Source organism: Siniperca chuatsi, linkage group LG12, assembly GCF_020085105.1.
Source record: "Siniperca chuatsi isolate FFG_IHB_CAS linkage group LG12, ASM2008510v1, whole genome shotgun sequence".
Taxonomy (NCBI): domain Eukaryota; kingdom Metazoa; phylum Chordata; class Actinopteri; order Centrarchiformes; family Sinipercidae; genus Siniperca; species Siniperca chuatsi.
The window spans coordinates 26209007-26227127 of NC_058053.1; the positions used below are offsets into that span (position 1 = coordinate 26209007).

Below are 18121 nucleotides of genomic sequence, written 5' to 3' on the forward strand. Positions count from 1 at the left end.
AAATGCAAATTTCTTCCCACTACTGTTATGTGACTATTAGGAGTTTGGTGCATTGAGATAAAACAATTAGCGGCGCTAACTGTCGGGAGCTACTAAACCACTGCAGAACTAGAACACACAACGAGCTGACACGAGCGCCAGTCAAACCTCAAATGATGGAGCACCATGTAGAAAACACGATGGAAATATGGCATTTCTGTTTGTGTTATGTTTTAATGTGAGGGAGGTTACAGTCTCATCGCTCCACACAGATCTGATGTTTTCGTCTCTTCGGTGGACGTTTAAGTCGCAAGCTTCATGATTGATTTGTTTCCATTGCACTTTGTCGCATTTTGCTTTTACGGATACACCAGCTTTTCCACCTCAGCTAACTGTGAAAGCTACTTTGCGATATTTCGACTTTATTTGGAATTTCCTGCGTTTCCACTCAGGCTTTTTAATGCACAAATTGAAAATGTGCATAAAAACAGGTGGCTAGAAACCCACTGATAGTGAGTGTGTTGCTTTAAAATGAATCTCTTCATACAATAAATAAACAACAAGAAGTTTTCGCTCTTCTGACAGTCCACATATTTGCATCTCGTGATCAACATGTTGCTTACCTCCTAGGGGTCTTAGTGGGGCTCCATTGTGGCGTATACGCGGCCCAGTGGGGCTACCATTGAGCTCCAGCCGGCCCTTCTTCCCCGGTGGTGGGAGGCCGCTGAGATCTGGGCTGCCTCCCCTCCGCTCAGGACTGTCCTGGGTGATGGGACTCTCCCCTCCTCGCTCCATCCTCCTCCAGACCCCCAGAGGAGCTCCAGCCAGAGAGAACGAGTCTGGAAAATGTAAGGGAATAAAGTGGTGACAGGAATACAAGTTGTCACTGTGGGAAATTGTTTTTTTGAGGGGCAGAATTTTTTTTAGAAGTGGACGGTAAGAATAGAATTTTACTGTTAAGGTTGATTATATTCTATATTTTTTTTATTGTCGACAAATAAAAAGACCAAAACCAACAATTAATTTATTCATTACAATGAACATGGGCACTGTAGTTTTTTGTAGTTTTAATTTTGAGTCAATCCCACATCCTGCTGCTGTAAATACTCACTAGAGCATCAAATGTGTGTATTAATACACAGCTGAAAATAGTCCCCAACAAATGCACTATTTCCTCCTGCTTGAGTAATGTTTGATAAAAACTACAGCATCCAGCTGTTTTAGGACATAACATAGCCTTTTTTGTTTAAATGAAACGATATATTTGTGACCAATTTTTAAAGATTTCTGTCTTCAGTAGGAACCAATGGGCTTGGAGCTGAGCGCCACAGACGGGGGAGGGAAGTCAGAAAGTATTGAGAGACAGACTGTTGGTTTTGGTCTTTTCATGGAATTTGTTGACAATAAGAAAAATATAATATAACACCAGCTTTGTCCTTTAAGTGGCAAAAATGGCAGGATTTAATTAAAGACTTGAAATGGAGACAAATAGAGACAGAAAAAGAGCTACAGAGAGACCGTCCTTTATCAGTGTTTGTTGGGACTGTAAACTAGGCGGTGACAGTGTAGGATCACTTGTGTGTTTGTGTTTAATATGTATGAGTACAAATACATCATAACATGCGTGGCCACAACCCCCAACACACATTCATGAGAGCGTGAGCTTCGTGGGTTGGTGTCCCCTGATAAGGAAGTGTCAGCCAAACGTCTAATATAGGGTAATGCCATTAGAAACGCTGGCAGGCCAAACAGGGGACACACACCAATGTATCAAAGAGCAGCCGGCTCGCTCAGGCCAAATGGACTGCTTTTATTTTCATACGAGCCCCTGGACAATATCCGCCAGCATGTGTGACCCTCAATGAAGAAGAAAGAGATTAGAAACTGTCTGTGGAAAAAATGGTGAAGAGAGAGAAGAGAGCAAGCATGAGAGGTTTTCATATTACAATATGGAAATCAAGTTAGTGACCAGATTTGGGAGTGGAAAAACACAGTCTTCACCAGAACAAACGATCCGTGGTTATTGTTTGAGTGTGGCATATTCCACAGTGCTTGATTAGAAACTACCCCTCCCCCCACACACACACACACACACACACACTCTTTTTAATATTTCTGCAGCTTTTACTGCTCCAGCTGTCGTAACTCTGAACAGAAGACAATGTTTTGTGTGGTGGTGTCTCTCTGTCTTCCTCCCCCTCCTCTTTCTTTCTTACCTCTTTCTATACCAACTGACATTCTTACACAACAACACAGCTGAAAAACACCATCCACCGCAAACAGAAAAAACAAACAAACTCTCAATCTGAGAAGTATTAAGAGCTTGGGCAAAATTTCAAAATGTATAATAAATTAAAAACATTAGCTTTGGCATGATTAAAAAGTGTGGGAGGCAAAGAGGCCAAAAAATGTAAGTGGCAGAGTTTAATAAAAGTGGGTTAAAAAAAAGAAAACAAGTTCAAAGAGTTACACTGAGTGGAAATCAATGGGTTTAAATGTGAGTAAAGTGGTAGCTATAATTCACAATGTGAGGCTTGCTGAGAAAAAGGGAGGCTTTGCAAATAAATCTAACTGCTAACAATGTTGTAGCTACAATAAAGAACGAGCGAAGATGATAGAACATTGAAAGAAATTCACTGGCTGCTGCAGGCTGCCATTTGCAGCCTGTGCTGCTCTTCAGCGTGATGATAGGTGTAACTTTACCTGCCTCGTAAAAGTGGGACTGCAAGAGGGAGGGACAGACTCGTGAGGACGAAACTACAACTATTTAATTTTCACCTCTTATTTAAAAATAATCCTCCGGAGAATCTGTCTTTATCACAGACAGGTCCTAACCTGTCGTAGCTCCCCTGCTATACTGATGATCCCTATCAAGACCTGGCCTCGCCGACATCTCACCATCTAACCTGACACACACACACACACATATGCATGTATACACACACTATAACACAGTTTCCCAGCATCATCTAATCTCTGAACACACCCTGCTTCCATTACATTTAATTTGGTATTTGAAGAGATAAAGAACTTATCGTGTTATGTATTCAACCCTCACTTGGTGCCATCCCTGAGATAAGATGTCCCACCTCAACAGTAGCAAGTATTACCACGTCAAATGATTTCCAGGTCCAATTAAGCATATTTTAAAGTGTATATTGGTGTTTAATGTATTGGAGTCGTATATGTAAACAGATAATGAATGACAAAGTAGTAAAACTCTTGTAATAATATAAAATATTCTTCGACAAATACTTATACTATATCTGCATTAATTACATAACTACATTATTAAATGTTTTATACTGCTTATAAATGATAAATTAAAAGGTGGTACCAAAAAGTTTTAGGGGCAAATTATCAGTCAGAGAAGGGGGAGGGTATCGCTGAAGCCTGCTTTTTTTGGGAAAGCAGAGGAGGGTCTTTTATTCTTTTACTGTCCTAAATTAATATTTTATTTCAGTCTTCCATTGAAATATAATTACATAAAAAGTTGCATTGGTTCATAAAGGTGCACTTGGCCATATGCAGGACAACAGTTATGTCTCTGTATCAGAGCTTTATTAATGTGTAGGCTACATGAGGACTTCAATTAGGATGTTAAGGTTTAAATATATTTATTTATAGTTATATATATATATATATATATATATATACATGTTGGGGGGAGGGTGCAGTGGTGGAAAGTAACTAAGTACATTTACTCTACTGCTACTTTATACTTGTACTCTAATACATTTCAGATTTTCCTCTGAAATATATTGTTGTACATTTTATTTCATTACATTTGTTTGACAGTTTTAGATACTTGTTATATTTCAGATTAAGATTTTACATTTAAAAACACATATGGATGAGTTTATAAAATACACCACATTGTTAAAGATTAAACCAGTGGTTCCCAACATTTTTGGTTTAGCAGTCTCTGCTTGGGGTACTGGGTCACATTTGACATTTCATTTGTCTATGAGTTGTTAGAAAAAAGTCCGAATGATGAAAACAGATTTGTGTCGCAAATGTGTTTTCTTTTTTTTTCTGCATTAATCATCTCGCAACCCCTCAGATTTATTTTGTGACCCTTGGAGTGGCCCGACCCCTAGATTGGAAACCACTGGACTAGCTAAACTAGCTAACTATGTATAAACTAGTTAAAACTAGCTGACTGTGTATAAAGCAGTTAAAGCGAGCTCCACCTCGAGCTACAACAGTAAAACGCTGCTCTAACATTGATGCATCAGTATTAACAATCTAATGCTTAGAGCTAAAACGGTAAGTTGATTTAAAAAGGATCTGCAGCTACTTTTATGATGGATTAATTGTTTGTCATTTTTAAAGCAAAAATGTCAAACATTTATTAGTTCCAACTTCTTAAGTGTGAAGATTTTCTGCTTTTACACGTCTTATGTGACAGTGAACTGAACATCTTTGTGTTGTGTTGGTCGGTCAAGACCAAGATTTTAGCTTTATGAAGTTGTAATGGGTAGTTTTCACTATTTTCTGACAGTTTATAGATCAAACGGTTAGAAAATAATTGGCAGATTAATTGATAATGAAAATAATCGTTAGCTGCAGCTCTACTAATATTGCTATATATAATAATATATCAGACAAAGTGAAAGTCCTCATTCTGCAGAATATTTGCCTGTAAGTACATTTAACTGATAATACTTTTGTACTAAGTAGGATTTAAAATGCAGGACTTTTACTTGTGATGGAGTATTTTTACACTGTGGTTTTGGTACTTTTACTCAAGTAAAGGATCTGAGGACCAACACCAGGAGGGTGTTTTCTTTAAGGCAAGAGGAGAGTTCCAAGAAAACATTATTAACTCTGGGGAGGAAAACATAATGTTTAGCCCCAATCATTTTAATATCATTTGTAGCTGGTGCTTTATGCTGTATAATTCAGTTTATGCTAAAAGAGCTGTTATTGGTTAAGGGATCAAAAAACTTGGATCTGCAACTGATGTGAAGATTTTTAGTATTTATTTCAACTGGCGTCTCATTTCAGCAGTAAGACTTTGTGTAATATAGTTTTGAATAATATATTGAGTGTAAGTATATACAATTGTATCCTGTAGATCAGAGAGCCAAGATGCAGATTTGAATATACTGTATCACTGGATGTATACAAATATGTGGGAGTGACTGATTCATTGATTGATTCGTTGGAAACCTGTACACTTTCTTACATCCCTGCTTTGTTGTTCTTGTGTCTTTTTCTTCGTTTCATTGTTTCTTCCTCCCTGTGTTCATTGTAAACACCTGAAAATGGTGCTGACTGACATGTAAATAATAACTTAAATAATAACTTGGGTGCGGACGTGCGTGTCTCACAATACCACAGAAACATCCACAACCACAGACTGATAAATGCTAATCTATTTTATGCAATTATTATGGGCGTGTTAAGCAATAACCTTTTGTTCTAAAGACCGTCCTTAAACAACTGTGTGACGGCATACAGTACATCACGTTAATGGCTCTGACTGACACTAAAATCATGGATTTAGCAACACTGATATCAGCCTTCAAATGATTGTTATCGTCTAAATCCTAAATCCATCTGGATTGCATTGTTTGATAAGGTGTGTGATAGGTAAAGCAGTTAATAAAGAAGCGATAAGAGGAGCTGTTATATATCTGCTATGGAGACCAAATGTAATGTCTTTTTGATAAGAAGAGGGTCATGACACAATTTATTGCTTCTCTGGGCAACTGTCATGCCTCTCAGAGAAACTGTACAATTAATTATTAAGAATTTTCCTTTAAAACCTGTTAATTTGTTTCAAATCCGGTTGATTAAATCATCAATACAAGTCATCATATTCTGCATCACTCACTGTCTTTTTAATACATATGTAATAACCCAATCTGAACTTTAAATATTTCTGCTATGAGACTGTCAGATGTTTGTCCCGCATTGTGTTTGATACTGGGACGACCTCATGTTTTGATGATAAGCCACTATCAAATTCCACATTATTACACATTCTAGACATAACAAATACATACTGAGGGCCAAAGACAAGATTGCAGAGCAAAAATGTAGACACACCCAAAGAAATAGAAGAGTAGGACACAACAGCAAACACACCTATAAACAATATGTCCAGCTCAAAGATGTAAACACACACAAACAGAGGCTAACATGTAATTTAAAGCCAGTCTAAACTCTACAAATCAGACGGCTGACAAACACTGATTGGTAGTCCCATCCATTTGAAAGACATATGGTATAATGACTGGTGTAAAGAAGCGTAAAGTGGGAGCTGCAGCAGAGGTCCATGAAAGCTGCTTTCCACTTTCCACTTTTAAATCCTTCTGTCATTTAATCTTACTTTTTTTTTTTGGATCTCCATCACTCTCTCTCTCTCTCGTGCTTTTATTTTTGTCTCACCTGGATTAAGGTTTGGAAAAACACTTTAAATTCATCCAGCTGTTTTAATGTTACGCCTCTGATGAAGCAAGACGTGCACAAAATGTTCAAATTTAGAGGTAACAACAGGTAATGCTCCCCAGTCGATGTAAGTTTCTAAGATGCAATGAAGAAGAATCCTGTTTTTATGTTGCCTCCTGCCTCCCAACAACCTCACACACCCACCCACACACACACACACTACTTCACTGTAATCCCACTGTGATAAGTTCTGAGTGCACAAGAAACACGGGGCAGTAAACGCTGCAGCTCCGAGACTCACTCAAACACTCTTAAAGCTGTGGGATTTAAAGCAAGAGAGAAGTTTAGCAGGGATAATTGCGGGTTAAAAGTTAACGCGATCAGCCGAACAGCAGGATAAGATGTTCAGTCTGTAAATGTATGAAACCAATGGATCTCAAAGTGTTAGTAAGAAATACAACTAACCTCTAACACTGCAGAGTTGAAGAGAGTACGCCTCTGAGTCTGTCCTGCTCTAACTGCCTCTCCGGTATCTCTTTTACCGTTAAGATAGGCCTACGTGTCTGCTAATGAAGGGCTGTGCCTTTAATATGCAAACCAGACAGGGAGAGAGAGACTGACCTATGAGGGCAATATTAGCACTGATAGCAGGGAGAGAGGGAGAGGCGTCACCTATATAGGAAAATATCCCGATACGGCTGTTCTTCCCGTTCGAGATCCACTTTTATAGCAGGGTTATCAAGCTATTGGTTAATGCTTGGCTCTGCAGCACAGATAAAAGAAGGCAGGAGGAGGAGGAAGGGGGGAGTGACATTAAAATCCCTGCTGTCAACGAAACACACATACATGTATGCACAGGGAGAGACAGACAGAAGCTGGGATGTGTTAAAATGCCTGCTGCTGCACTCCCATCACAATTAATGTGCAACAAAAACACTCAGGAGGAAGCACAAAAATTCTCATTCTCCGAATTAGTTTTTTAACGTCTGAAAACAAAATGCGGAACAACACAAAGCTTTTTTATGTGGCTGTTTATGGGAAATGATTGCTGGTAGGGAAGGTTACAGTAATGTGGAATTTGCCGTTTGTGGCCATCGGATGTGTGACTGAGAGAGTGGTGTGACGGGAAGGCAGACCTTTATGGCAAACAGACACACTCAAACGCAACTTTTTGAAGCTCTGGAGAGGGTCCACAGGCTCAAACACACACACACGCGCACACACACACACACAGAGGAAAATAACTGGGGGGGGGGACAAAGGCTTTCTGGCAAACATGTTTGGCTCTCTTGTAAACATCTCATTTGATAATACGAGATGAAGAGTTAACAGCGAGCATTTATAGCCTCGCCCTTCCAGCTAGAGGATGCACACGCATGCTTAAACACACACACACACACACACACACAGTCACACACACAGACAGACACTAAGCCACACAAACCACAGCCAGCACGCTACACAGACTCTGCTTTAACACTTCCAGGGACCACACACTGACTCAGAACCCAGCCACACACAGCAGGGACAATACGAGTGTACACGTGCATGTATACAGTACATGTGGTGGACAAAACAACAGCGTTATGACGTGCTGTAGTCCAGTACAGTGATGCAACTTCTGTGACGCTTGTAAGTGCGTCACATCATTAGGTGTTCCTGTTTTATTGTCCAGCCCTGCACAAACTCAGAGCAGCCTGCCAGACATTTAGAGGGCCAATGCCGCTCAGAGAAAATGGTCACATGGTAAAACTTTACTGTAACTTCCACACACATACATTGCGGGCGCACACACCGATGCCAAAGCCATCCACCACAGCTCCCACCAGCCTCACCAGAGTGGGAGTAACTGTGGGGAGTTCAGGTCTCAGCGTCCACGTGCCGGAGGTTTCTCAGCTACACTGGGCTTCAAGAGACGTGAATTTATCATCAGCAGTCACCGAGAGCCGATGATGAAACGTGCACAAGGCTGAATAAGAGACATTATAGTGATCCGAGAGTGACGCCCACAGCCGGAGAGAGAGGAGCATCATTAGCGCCCACAGAGCTTCTCCACTATCTAATCTGCCTTTTAATAGCGCAGACACACCCATATTACGTGTGAACAGATAGCTGGGTTCACACAGACAGGCAGCAAGAAGGGAGAAGGAGAGTTATTGAAATATTGAAGTGGAGGGTTTAAAGTTAGATTATTCATTTCTTGGTCTAAATGAATTGTTAAATTCTGTTATTATTGATTGTCAGACTACAAAGTGGCGTTGACCTTTAAGAAGTTACAATACATGAGAAAATATTTCAGTTCCTGAAAAAACTACAAAGAGGCTAAAAAAAAAAAAAGGCTTCTTTATACGCATGAAATTGCAGACCATGAATAATTCGCGCATCAGTGTCTCACATCTTCTCCTCACCACTTGGCGGCGGAATGAAAACAAGCCTCGCACACATATTAAACCTCAGTGAAAGCCAAAGAAAATATGAGTTTCCCACTATTTCTGATATGCAAACTCTTCACACATTAACCCCCTCCTCTTCACAGAGTCTGCGCGGCCCGGCGACTTTTTTTTAACATCTGAGCAAACTTTAAGCAGACAGGCAGGCCAGAAACCTGGAGCGGCTGCAGAAAGTCTCCCATCACACCGACTCAAACCAGTTCGTTTTTCCTCGCACTTGGCTCAAAAAATTCCTGTATTTTTAAAAAAAAAAATTGATGTTATTTATTTATTTTTTTTATAATGTGGGGGTCTCTGATGGTCGCCCTGTGGGAAAAAGAAAATGGCTGACAGCGGCGTGCAGTGCTGTCATTATTTTTAAATTAATCATCAGGCCTGTTTGGATTAAATCAATGCCATTATAATTACTGAAATGTGTAAAAAAAAACGTTGCTTCTCTGCTCTAAATATTAATCTGAAGCCGCATTTACCTGCTCAGGTGCAAACCCCCCTCCCCAAAAAAAGTGCCATTTGTATGAGCGGAAGCTGCAGTTTCACACGTGTTTCATTTCCTGCAACAACAACAACAAAAAAAGGACTGTAAACATAAACGCTGTTTGGATTGGTGGAAAAGAAGAGTCAGCCTGCTGCTGCTGTAAAGGTCAGAGAGGACGGCAGGCTGGAGGTAGCTGCTGAACCTCGCTTTCATGTGGAGAGCAGCCAGAAAGGAGTGAGACAGAGTTAAACGCATCACTTTTCTGTCGCCTTGTCTCGTGAAACCTTCTGCCTGACCTCTGCTGTTTGTGAGCCTTCAAAACAATTCAGTCCAAAACGAACACGAAGGGCGTAGGTTTGATTTCTTCCACATTCAGTGCAGACTCCGGACACACTGTGGCTCTGGACATGCGGCTCTGCAGCCGGGCTGGAGGCCTCCTGAGCGGACAGCTCTGCTCTGAGGCTGCGGAGCGTCGCAGCGGTTCAAAGGCGCTGGTAGCTGCAGAACACACTCCGTTCCCTCGGTGTGTTTTTATTCAACATTTGTCCCGTTTACCGGTGAATATGCAGTCTGAGTAAAACTGATGCTATTTTTTTATTTTATTTTTTTAAGTCTGCACGTGTTAAACAGTAACATCAGTGACACCTCTCACAGTAATTGGTCATTAATTATTATTTTTTTTTAAGTTAAAAAGTCACAAAGTGAGCAGAATTGCTGAAGTGACGCATTTTAAGATGTTTTTCTGAAAAGATTTATGATACACTTATCCGTGTTTTAATCACACACACACACACACACACACACACACACACACACACACACACACACACACACACACAAACACACACAACTTGTAGTGGTAAAGTTTTGGAATAAATTATTAAATCAATTATAAAATAGCTTTTTAAAAAAAGGAGCAAAACACAACCTTAAATATAGAGTGAGTGAGTTCTTCAATAACTCATATGTGATTTTATTAACGTATCTACATCTTGTTGCATATTTAAAATACTTCAAATAGCCAACAGCTAAAATAAAAATACTAATAGTAAAGAAAATACATTTTACTTAAAGACACAACAAAGTGCCAAGGAGCTGAAATGCAGCATTTATAAGTAAATATGCTTCAATTTATAAAAAAACTTTAACAAAATTAAGGTATTACAGAAAACTGACGAGCTAATTTAGAAAATAATAACTATTGTTAGAGTAATATTAAAGTGGATGTAGGTTAGATATTATTAGACTAATAAGTTACAATATAAGCACTAATAATAACAATAATAATCTGGATAATTTATAGTTAGTTGTAGTAACTAAAGAGGCAGTGACGTTGATCCAAAGTAAACGTTTGCTGTTATTATTATCACTGCCACTAATACTGGATCCATTTATTTTTTGGATTTTTTAAATCATTTATGCTTTCTACTCACTTCATTATAATTTACAGGCAGTTTGGTGCGCAGATGAACGTGCAGTGTTCAGTACGGGACTCCTGTGTGTGTGTGTGTGTGTGTGTGTGTGTGTGTGGGACTACTCACTGTTTACGGCGTGTCTGTAGCGCTGCTGGCCGCTGAGGAGGCTCTGTCCATTGATCAGGAGTATTGAATCCAGGGCTGGGCTGTGGTTCGGCTCCTGGATACACGGCGGGTCACGCTGGGTTTCTACTGAATCTGGACTCGACGTGCCGGAGCCGGACCGGAGATCCACGAAGGGGGGGGAAAAAAAAGTTAGTTACTGGTGGCGGTGTTTGGGGGCGGGGGCGAAGCAGCGGAGTGAGTGGAGAGGTGGACGGACACAGGAGGTGGACGGAGGATGCTCGTCTGTGGGGAAGTAGTGGCGAAGAGAAAGAGAGAGAGAGAGAGAGAGAGAGAGAGAGAGGGAGGGAGGGATGGAGACTTTGTGAACACCAGTAGTGGTCTGTCCCGAAGCCGTGGACTCTGCTGTCGGACCGGAGCGCACAAACAAACTTGATGTTTCAGATGCAGTCTGCACTTTTCTCCCGTCCTGCCTTTGCGCGTTTGTCCGCCTTTTAGCTCAGAGCGCGTCTCAGTGGCAAAAGTCTGCGCTCCTCTGAACTCATGGCTTCATCCCCGAAAGAGAGAAACGAGCGCAAAAAAAAAAAACGACGCGGCGCAGCCGGGAAAACGCTCGTGAGTGGAAACAAAACCACCCGGGAGACAAAACGCAAAACACGAACCTGACCGAGAAGCGAACGCCCGGTGTGTGTGTGTGAGTTTCGGTAATAGCGGGATTTATCGGTGCAAAGGACCGGTTTCTAATCAGAGTGTGTCACTTTCAATCTTCCCCGTGCCAACGGGCGCACTGACTGATAGAGGGAGGAGAGAAGGGAGGAGAGACAAAGAGAGAGGGAAGGGAGGGAGCAGAGGGGGCGTCAAAAAAAACTAATCTGACCCATGGAAGCATTTTGTCGGCCGGATCTCGCTTATAGGACACATAACATGATACCGAAGTGTCCATCAAACTTCTTTTTTTTTTTTCTTCCCCCACAACAGGCCTTTTAGGCGATTCTCGACCCATCCGGGCCAGGAGGGGGCCTGCGGATCCCCGGCTATAGACTAGATTCTTCTCACATGTTTTGACTTTAATTGTGTCCCTTCAACACAACCAGTTGCGTAATAATTTTCTGAAACGCATCTGACTGAAGTCTTCCTCTCGGGGCCACGCTGTTGTGGCTTCCGGTCAGAGAGACCTTGACTCTGCAGACGGAGAGAAGCGCTGCGGTGTTTTATTTCTGCTTCACGCAGCAGGAACTTATCGCGCTGCTATCAGCGCTGCAGCGTCCCTCTAATACTTTCACATGTGTCAGTATCATCCCGCTGATTATCCGCCCGAGCTGAAGTCCACGCGCTGTTACACGTTAATAAGTAGCCTAATAATGAGTCAAAGATGGGCGCGCGCTCTCTCTCTCTCTCCTGTTATTAGATGCCCTGTGTTGTGGGACCCCCGCCCCGGTTACTGATTAACCTTCACACAATATTCAGTGTTAAACCGCCTCCAGAACACACTGCATGACACTGAACACTACAGCTGGGGCTCGAGACCCGCGAGCGCGCGCAGCTGACCGGATCATGAACTGACCAGGTCGAGCGCGCGCTGTCTGTGGCGCACGGTCCTCTCTGCGTCCTGCGTTTGACTGAGCATCCAAACATGAAGCTGCTGCGTAAAGACTCAGTCTATTATGCGTGGGCACGTTTTGTAACAAGTCTTGTCAGTATCAGAAATGTGTGTGTCAGGTGTGTGTGTGTGTGTGTGCCTGTGGATACAAACAGGAGCTACAGACACAGCCTCGTCTCCCAGATCAGCAACACTGACAATCAGCCATTGGCGCTTTATTTTAAAGATTTATTAAAATATTTAAATATCGCCCTGCACCCTGTGACCTGATGACAGACGTCACTGCGCGGTGTCTCATAGATAAGGAAGATGATCGAATGACACGAATGTTTTCTGAATGCAAAATAACATTTACTCAGAATCATCAATTTCGTGAAGTCATGCAGGAAAGTTAATATATGTTTTTTTTTTTTTTACCTGCTGGGGTGAATGAGATCATTTCACTTGTCTTTGTGTGAAATTATTTGTTTAACCACTGGAGTCCAGTGGTCAGAAATGTAAACTTATTTGAAGAGACATAATTGTTAGAATTGACCACATGTGAGTATTTCAGCGCATTAACTCTGTAGTGAGTGTTTTATGTTGTTCAAATTATTCTTTATAGGTATTTTTTACGCAGCTCAACTCCTGTTTCTGATTCCCTCATTTTTCTCTGTTGAGTTACCGACCACTGTATCTCTGACCTTACGGTAAACTGCAACAAGGCAGCCTTTCATGCACATTTTAACAAGAGCATGAGCAACCGAATTGAGCAACACAAATGAAGCCACAGGTTTGCAACATCTGCAACACTGTGACTGTGCGTAAAATGCGTCCAAGCCAGTTGGCAGCGGTGTTTTCAGGGAGCGTTGTGTTGGTATGAGAGGAAGCGCGGCGGGGGGGGGGGGATTGCTGCTTGCTCCTGACCTCTGGCTGAAAACCTGGATGGGGAGCTGTAGCGGGGTCCACTAAAAGAGCGCGCGAGAGCCTCTTCTGCGTGCGTGCGTCGCCAGTCGTGTGCGTAGCTTTCCAGGAAAGAGCTGCGATTCAAGGCTGCACAGGCCTGCGTTTTGGAGGTGTGCCCTCTTGACCAATAGCAGGTAGAATTTGGATTATTCTGTGAGAATAACAGCAAAATGACTGAAAACCACCGTAAACCAAACCTCTACTGATACATGAACTAAAGTCACCGCGGCAGAAAAAGTGTTTAGTGTTAATTAGAACCTGCTCTGCTTTGGAGAGAGAAGCGACTCTTTAGTCTGACTCTTTACCACTTTACATTTACAGTCGCATTTACGGCGTTAGTCTCGCGTAATCATCAACACTGTACCGAAACCGTAAAAACACAGTCACGATAAAACACTCACCTTTTTAATGAAGCCCGGTTCCGAGCGTCAGGACACCTGGCTGCTCTGCTGCTGCTGCAGAGATGCGAGCTGAGAATTAAGTGGAAACAGACGGTGGCGGAGAGCCAGCCCGCTTCTCGCTGCTCATTCGTCAATATTATTAAATATGATAATGACGGTGAGGATGATGTCGATGCGCGCGGGTGAGACTGTTGGCAACAGCGTGAGTCTGCTAGAGGAATAAATCCAGGCCTAACGGCGATGATATGGCGAGCTGTGTGTGTGAGTGTGAGTGTGTGTGTGTGTGTGTGAGAGAGAGAGAGAAATATATAAAATAACTTATTAAACTAAAACTTCTAAAAGCTAAAACAGTAAAATAAACGATAATTGGGATTTTATTTAGCAGATTGTCGCGAGGCTGCGCGTCTCCGCTGGATTCTTGCAGTTATTTTAATTTCATCGTAAAGAGCTCATTAGAGGTTGGACAGAAGAGCGGTAAAATCCATTTAAAGCGCTGCTTCTCACCATGCAGGCTGTTAAACCCAAAGTGGCCATATTAAGCTCCAAACTGCTCCCTTCGCTCGCGCTTTGTCGTGTGACCTGTAGCATTTGTAGTTTATTTTGATTTAGAAAAGACGTTTATCTTTAAATGAATTGCACCGTTGGAAACCTTCTCGTCCCTCCTGCTGGATTCACACATATTTCGTTTTGTCGTTGCTTCGCAGGGTCCATTAAATTTTGGAGTGTCATGCACGTGGTTCATTTTAAATTCATTTCTGCTCAGTCCAGTGTATTCAGCGAAAATGCATTTTTGGATTAAATATTCAGTCACTGCAGTTACAATGGCTGAATCAAGTTTAAACCTTTACATGCATAAAATCTAACAACTAAAATATCAGGAAGAATAAAAAAAAATAAAGTTAATCAGACTCAAAGTCGTGGGTTTCTCCCTGCATTTAAATATTTCAACTGCTTCTCTCAGATCAGGAGAAAAGATATATGTAGCCCTTATTTTGTCAAGTTAAATTCAGTGAAGCGGGGACCGTGAACATCATTTCACTGTATTTATTCAAAGAGATGTTCTGCTAACTAGCTGCATCATGTGCATTTCAGCTCATCTTGCAAAGACACTCGGCTGCAGCAGGCGCAGTGAATTATTGAAGCCCGGCAGGGAATGCTTTGCCTGCAGAGCTTCTCCGCTGCGTCACTTACCAACTCCTTCTCTTTATCTATTTTCCATTTCTTGGGGAACTGGGAGTCTAGGAACGAGCCCAAACAAGCGTAAAGAACCGCACAGTGTCGTGAAGCAGAATGAAATATTGATCCCTGAAATAACCCCGATGGAAAACAAATTCAGAGGACCGGTGTGAATAATTGACGTGAGTCTACGTCCGCAGAGCTTGTGTACAACATGATAGTGATTGGGGAGTAATGTGGGGCAGCTACACTTATTGAGAACACATTTATCGCACAGGTAAGTGTGTGTGTGTGTGTGTGTGTGTGGAGAGAGCATTGCCTGGAGGCTCGGTGCTGTGGCCGGTCACCTCCTCCTCTAAGTACCACCTACCTACCATCCCACCCCCTATCCAAAAAATGTAAAAAAAAAAAAAAATAAAAAAAAAAAACCCAAAAAGCAACAGAAAGAAAAGAATAACACGATTTTATTTATTTCACATCCAAGGACCAGACCAATTTATAGAAAGTGACCCTGTGATTTTAAGCAGAGCACAAAGCTCATTTACAATTCAAGAAGTCAGCAGAATCATTTAGAGAAGAATGCATCTGGTTTGGATCAAGCAAAAAAATGAAACATTAATAAATAACCATACTTAGTTCTAGCCTTGAATTTACATTATGGGAGCATATAGGCGAGAGGATGCATCACATACACTTACATCAGCTACACTTACTTCAAGAATCAACTTTATCTTAATGACAAAATCCCAGGCTTTCTGGAAATGACAAGAAAGAAACACATTTCTGAACTGTTTTGCTTCTATCGCTGCTCGTTCGTCTTCTGACGATCTCTGGCCAGATCTTTGACTCCGCTTTTTATTCGCCACTGTAGGTTATGTGCCATGCGCCTGTATTTGTCAGCTGGAAGCGGTTTAGTTCCGTATGATTTTCCAGACGTCTGTTTGTCACCTTGTAAGTGTGGGACTGAGAAAACCAGAAGCAGCATTTGTGCAAACAGCGCGGCTGTGTGGTGAAGAGGAAGAGACAGAAGCAACAAGGCCAGGGCACCAAACTCTGTTCAGAAAAAGTCCGATTTTCTCAGAATGACTCCGAGTGCATTCATGCTCAGATGCGAGAGGTGTCCACTTGGAACAAATGAAGATAGCAGAGAGCGAGTGGAGGTTGCAGCCTGTAAACCTACAGAAAACGTCCTTATTGCACATTAATACGAATATCAGGGAGTCTTTACAACATCTGAATCAGTGTGTTATTTGTAAGAAAGCAGCAACAGGAACGCGACAGGAGAAAAACGCTCTGCTGGTGATAATAAAACACTTTTCAGGAGAAATAATTCACGTTATGCTGACAAATGCTCCCAGCGCGTCCCTCCAGCATCTGAGTGGCTGATATAGATCAGACATTTGTTAATAATACTTCTTAATAAATTCAACTTTGTTTGAGATGCTTTAGAAACGCAACGAGAAAAACAAGTATTTTCCCGAGGAAGAACGACCTTTCTCCCATCGCCAGTCCTCTCCACAGGCTGCACCGCTCATTCACGTGCATGCTGCTCGTGTCTGAGCTCTCTGTTGGGCCGGTGGCGGGAGAAATGCCCTCTATGATGTCAAAAAACCCCAAAAAACTAAAAAAAAATAAATAAATAATAATAAAAAAAAGGCCTTCAGTGCCAAGATATGGAGTCAAGTCACTCATGAAGTGGAGAGAATCACAGAAGCGGACCTGAGGCCGGAGGTCCAGGTGCGAAGCAGAGCGGAAGTACATCATGAAAAGATGAACGAAACATTATGATAATGTCTCTCTGATTTAATAACAATAACACCATTAAATACAATAAAATCCGACCGAATTAGCTCCATGTTTACTACTAACAATAATAATAATAATAATTAGAAATTAAATCGTAGGCTAGACTAACAAGGAACATCAGTTTATTTTACCCACATTATTATTATTATTATTATTATTATTATTATTATTATTATTGTTGTTGTTGTTGTTGTTGTTGTTGTTATGACTGAGGCAAACGTTTTTTAATTCTTGGTTTGGCACTTTCCCGCTGAATGACCGGGTCGTGGTCAGAATCACAGCTAATTGAAAACGAAAGTAACTAACACATAACGAACAACAGACGCGTGACACAAAACAGACTATTAAACAAAAACCTGAGCGAAAATAAACACATTTTAGTTCAGATATATATATATATAAATACATATTTTTCTTTTTTGCTTCATTGGAGCGAATCAAGGAAGATTAAGATGTAAAGTTTAACCCATTTATTTCTATGTATGTTCAATTTTCTATATATTATATATATATATATATATATATATATATATATATATATATATATATATATATTATTCTGCCTCTGCGCAGCTCTAATATTCCCCAGTTGGACTAAAGAGTGCCTGATGGGCCAAATCGGTCCAAATTGTTTTTAAAGGATGTATCTCGTTTCCGTCGAGGATTAATTTGTCTTTTCTCGCACTTTCAACCCTTTTCCAAATTGCTTCCATGCAGAGGTCACGGCTCCATTATTGCTCCTTCACACCATTTTTCACTGGTTCGCTCTTTTTACTGCGCAAACTCCGAGAAGCTGCAGAGAGAGCGGATACTAATACTGATTTTGATTTGTGCAAAGTGTTATCGCTAATTATTAGGCTGCCTGTAGAAAGATCTTTAACGAAATAATAATTATAATAATAAGAATAATTTAGTAGTAGCCTTAGTATCATTATTATTATTATTATGTCAGTTATTTTTTGAATAAGTATTAATAAGCAGTAATTTTTATTTTTTGAAGTAGATATTAAGAAAATCAATATTGTGATAGACTTGAATTGAAATGTGTCAATACATATTCAAGACTGTGTGGAATCTATCGAGTAAACAAAGTTTCTGTGTGCAAATGTTGACCTGAAGTTATTAAATATTTATTTTACTAATAAGGCTCCATTTAATAAAAAGTCTAATAGTTGTAACTAATGGCTTTGATAAATGATTTGCTACCGATCAGTTACAAACCATTAATAATAAAAGCTTTTGGTTGCCAGGTTGTGAATAATATTGAGGATCTGGACCAAAATCCATTAATTAACAACTTATTAAGCATTACTTAATAAGGATTTTTCACAACCTTGAAACCCAATCGTGTT

General features: G+C 40.9%; 1 protein-coding gene across 8 annotated transcripts in view; it reads right to left on the reverse strand.

Annotated features, from left to right (window-relative positions):
- satb2 (SATB homeobox 2) overlaps window positions 1–18121 on the reverse strand; it is a 60464-nt gene that overhangs the window by 40602 nt on the left and 1741 nt on the right. For 3 of the 8 annotated variants that reach the window (XM_044217205.1, XM_044217204.1, XM_044217203.1), the window contains exons 2-3: window positions 10845–10976; window positions 603–818 (exon numbers count right to left, since the gene is read on the reverse strand). In XM_044217205.1, the coding sequence (XP_044073140.1) occupies window positions 603–818; window positions 10845–10976 (348 nt within the window). Of the gene's footprint in view, window positions 1–602; window positions 819–6843; window positions 6971–10844; window positions 11749–13787; window positions 13906–18121 lie in introns of those variants that run through there. The other 5 variants (XM_044217210.1, XM_044217209.1, XM_044217208.1 and 2 more) reach the window with 5 other exon arrangements.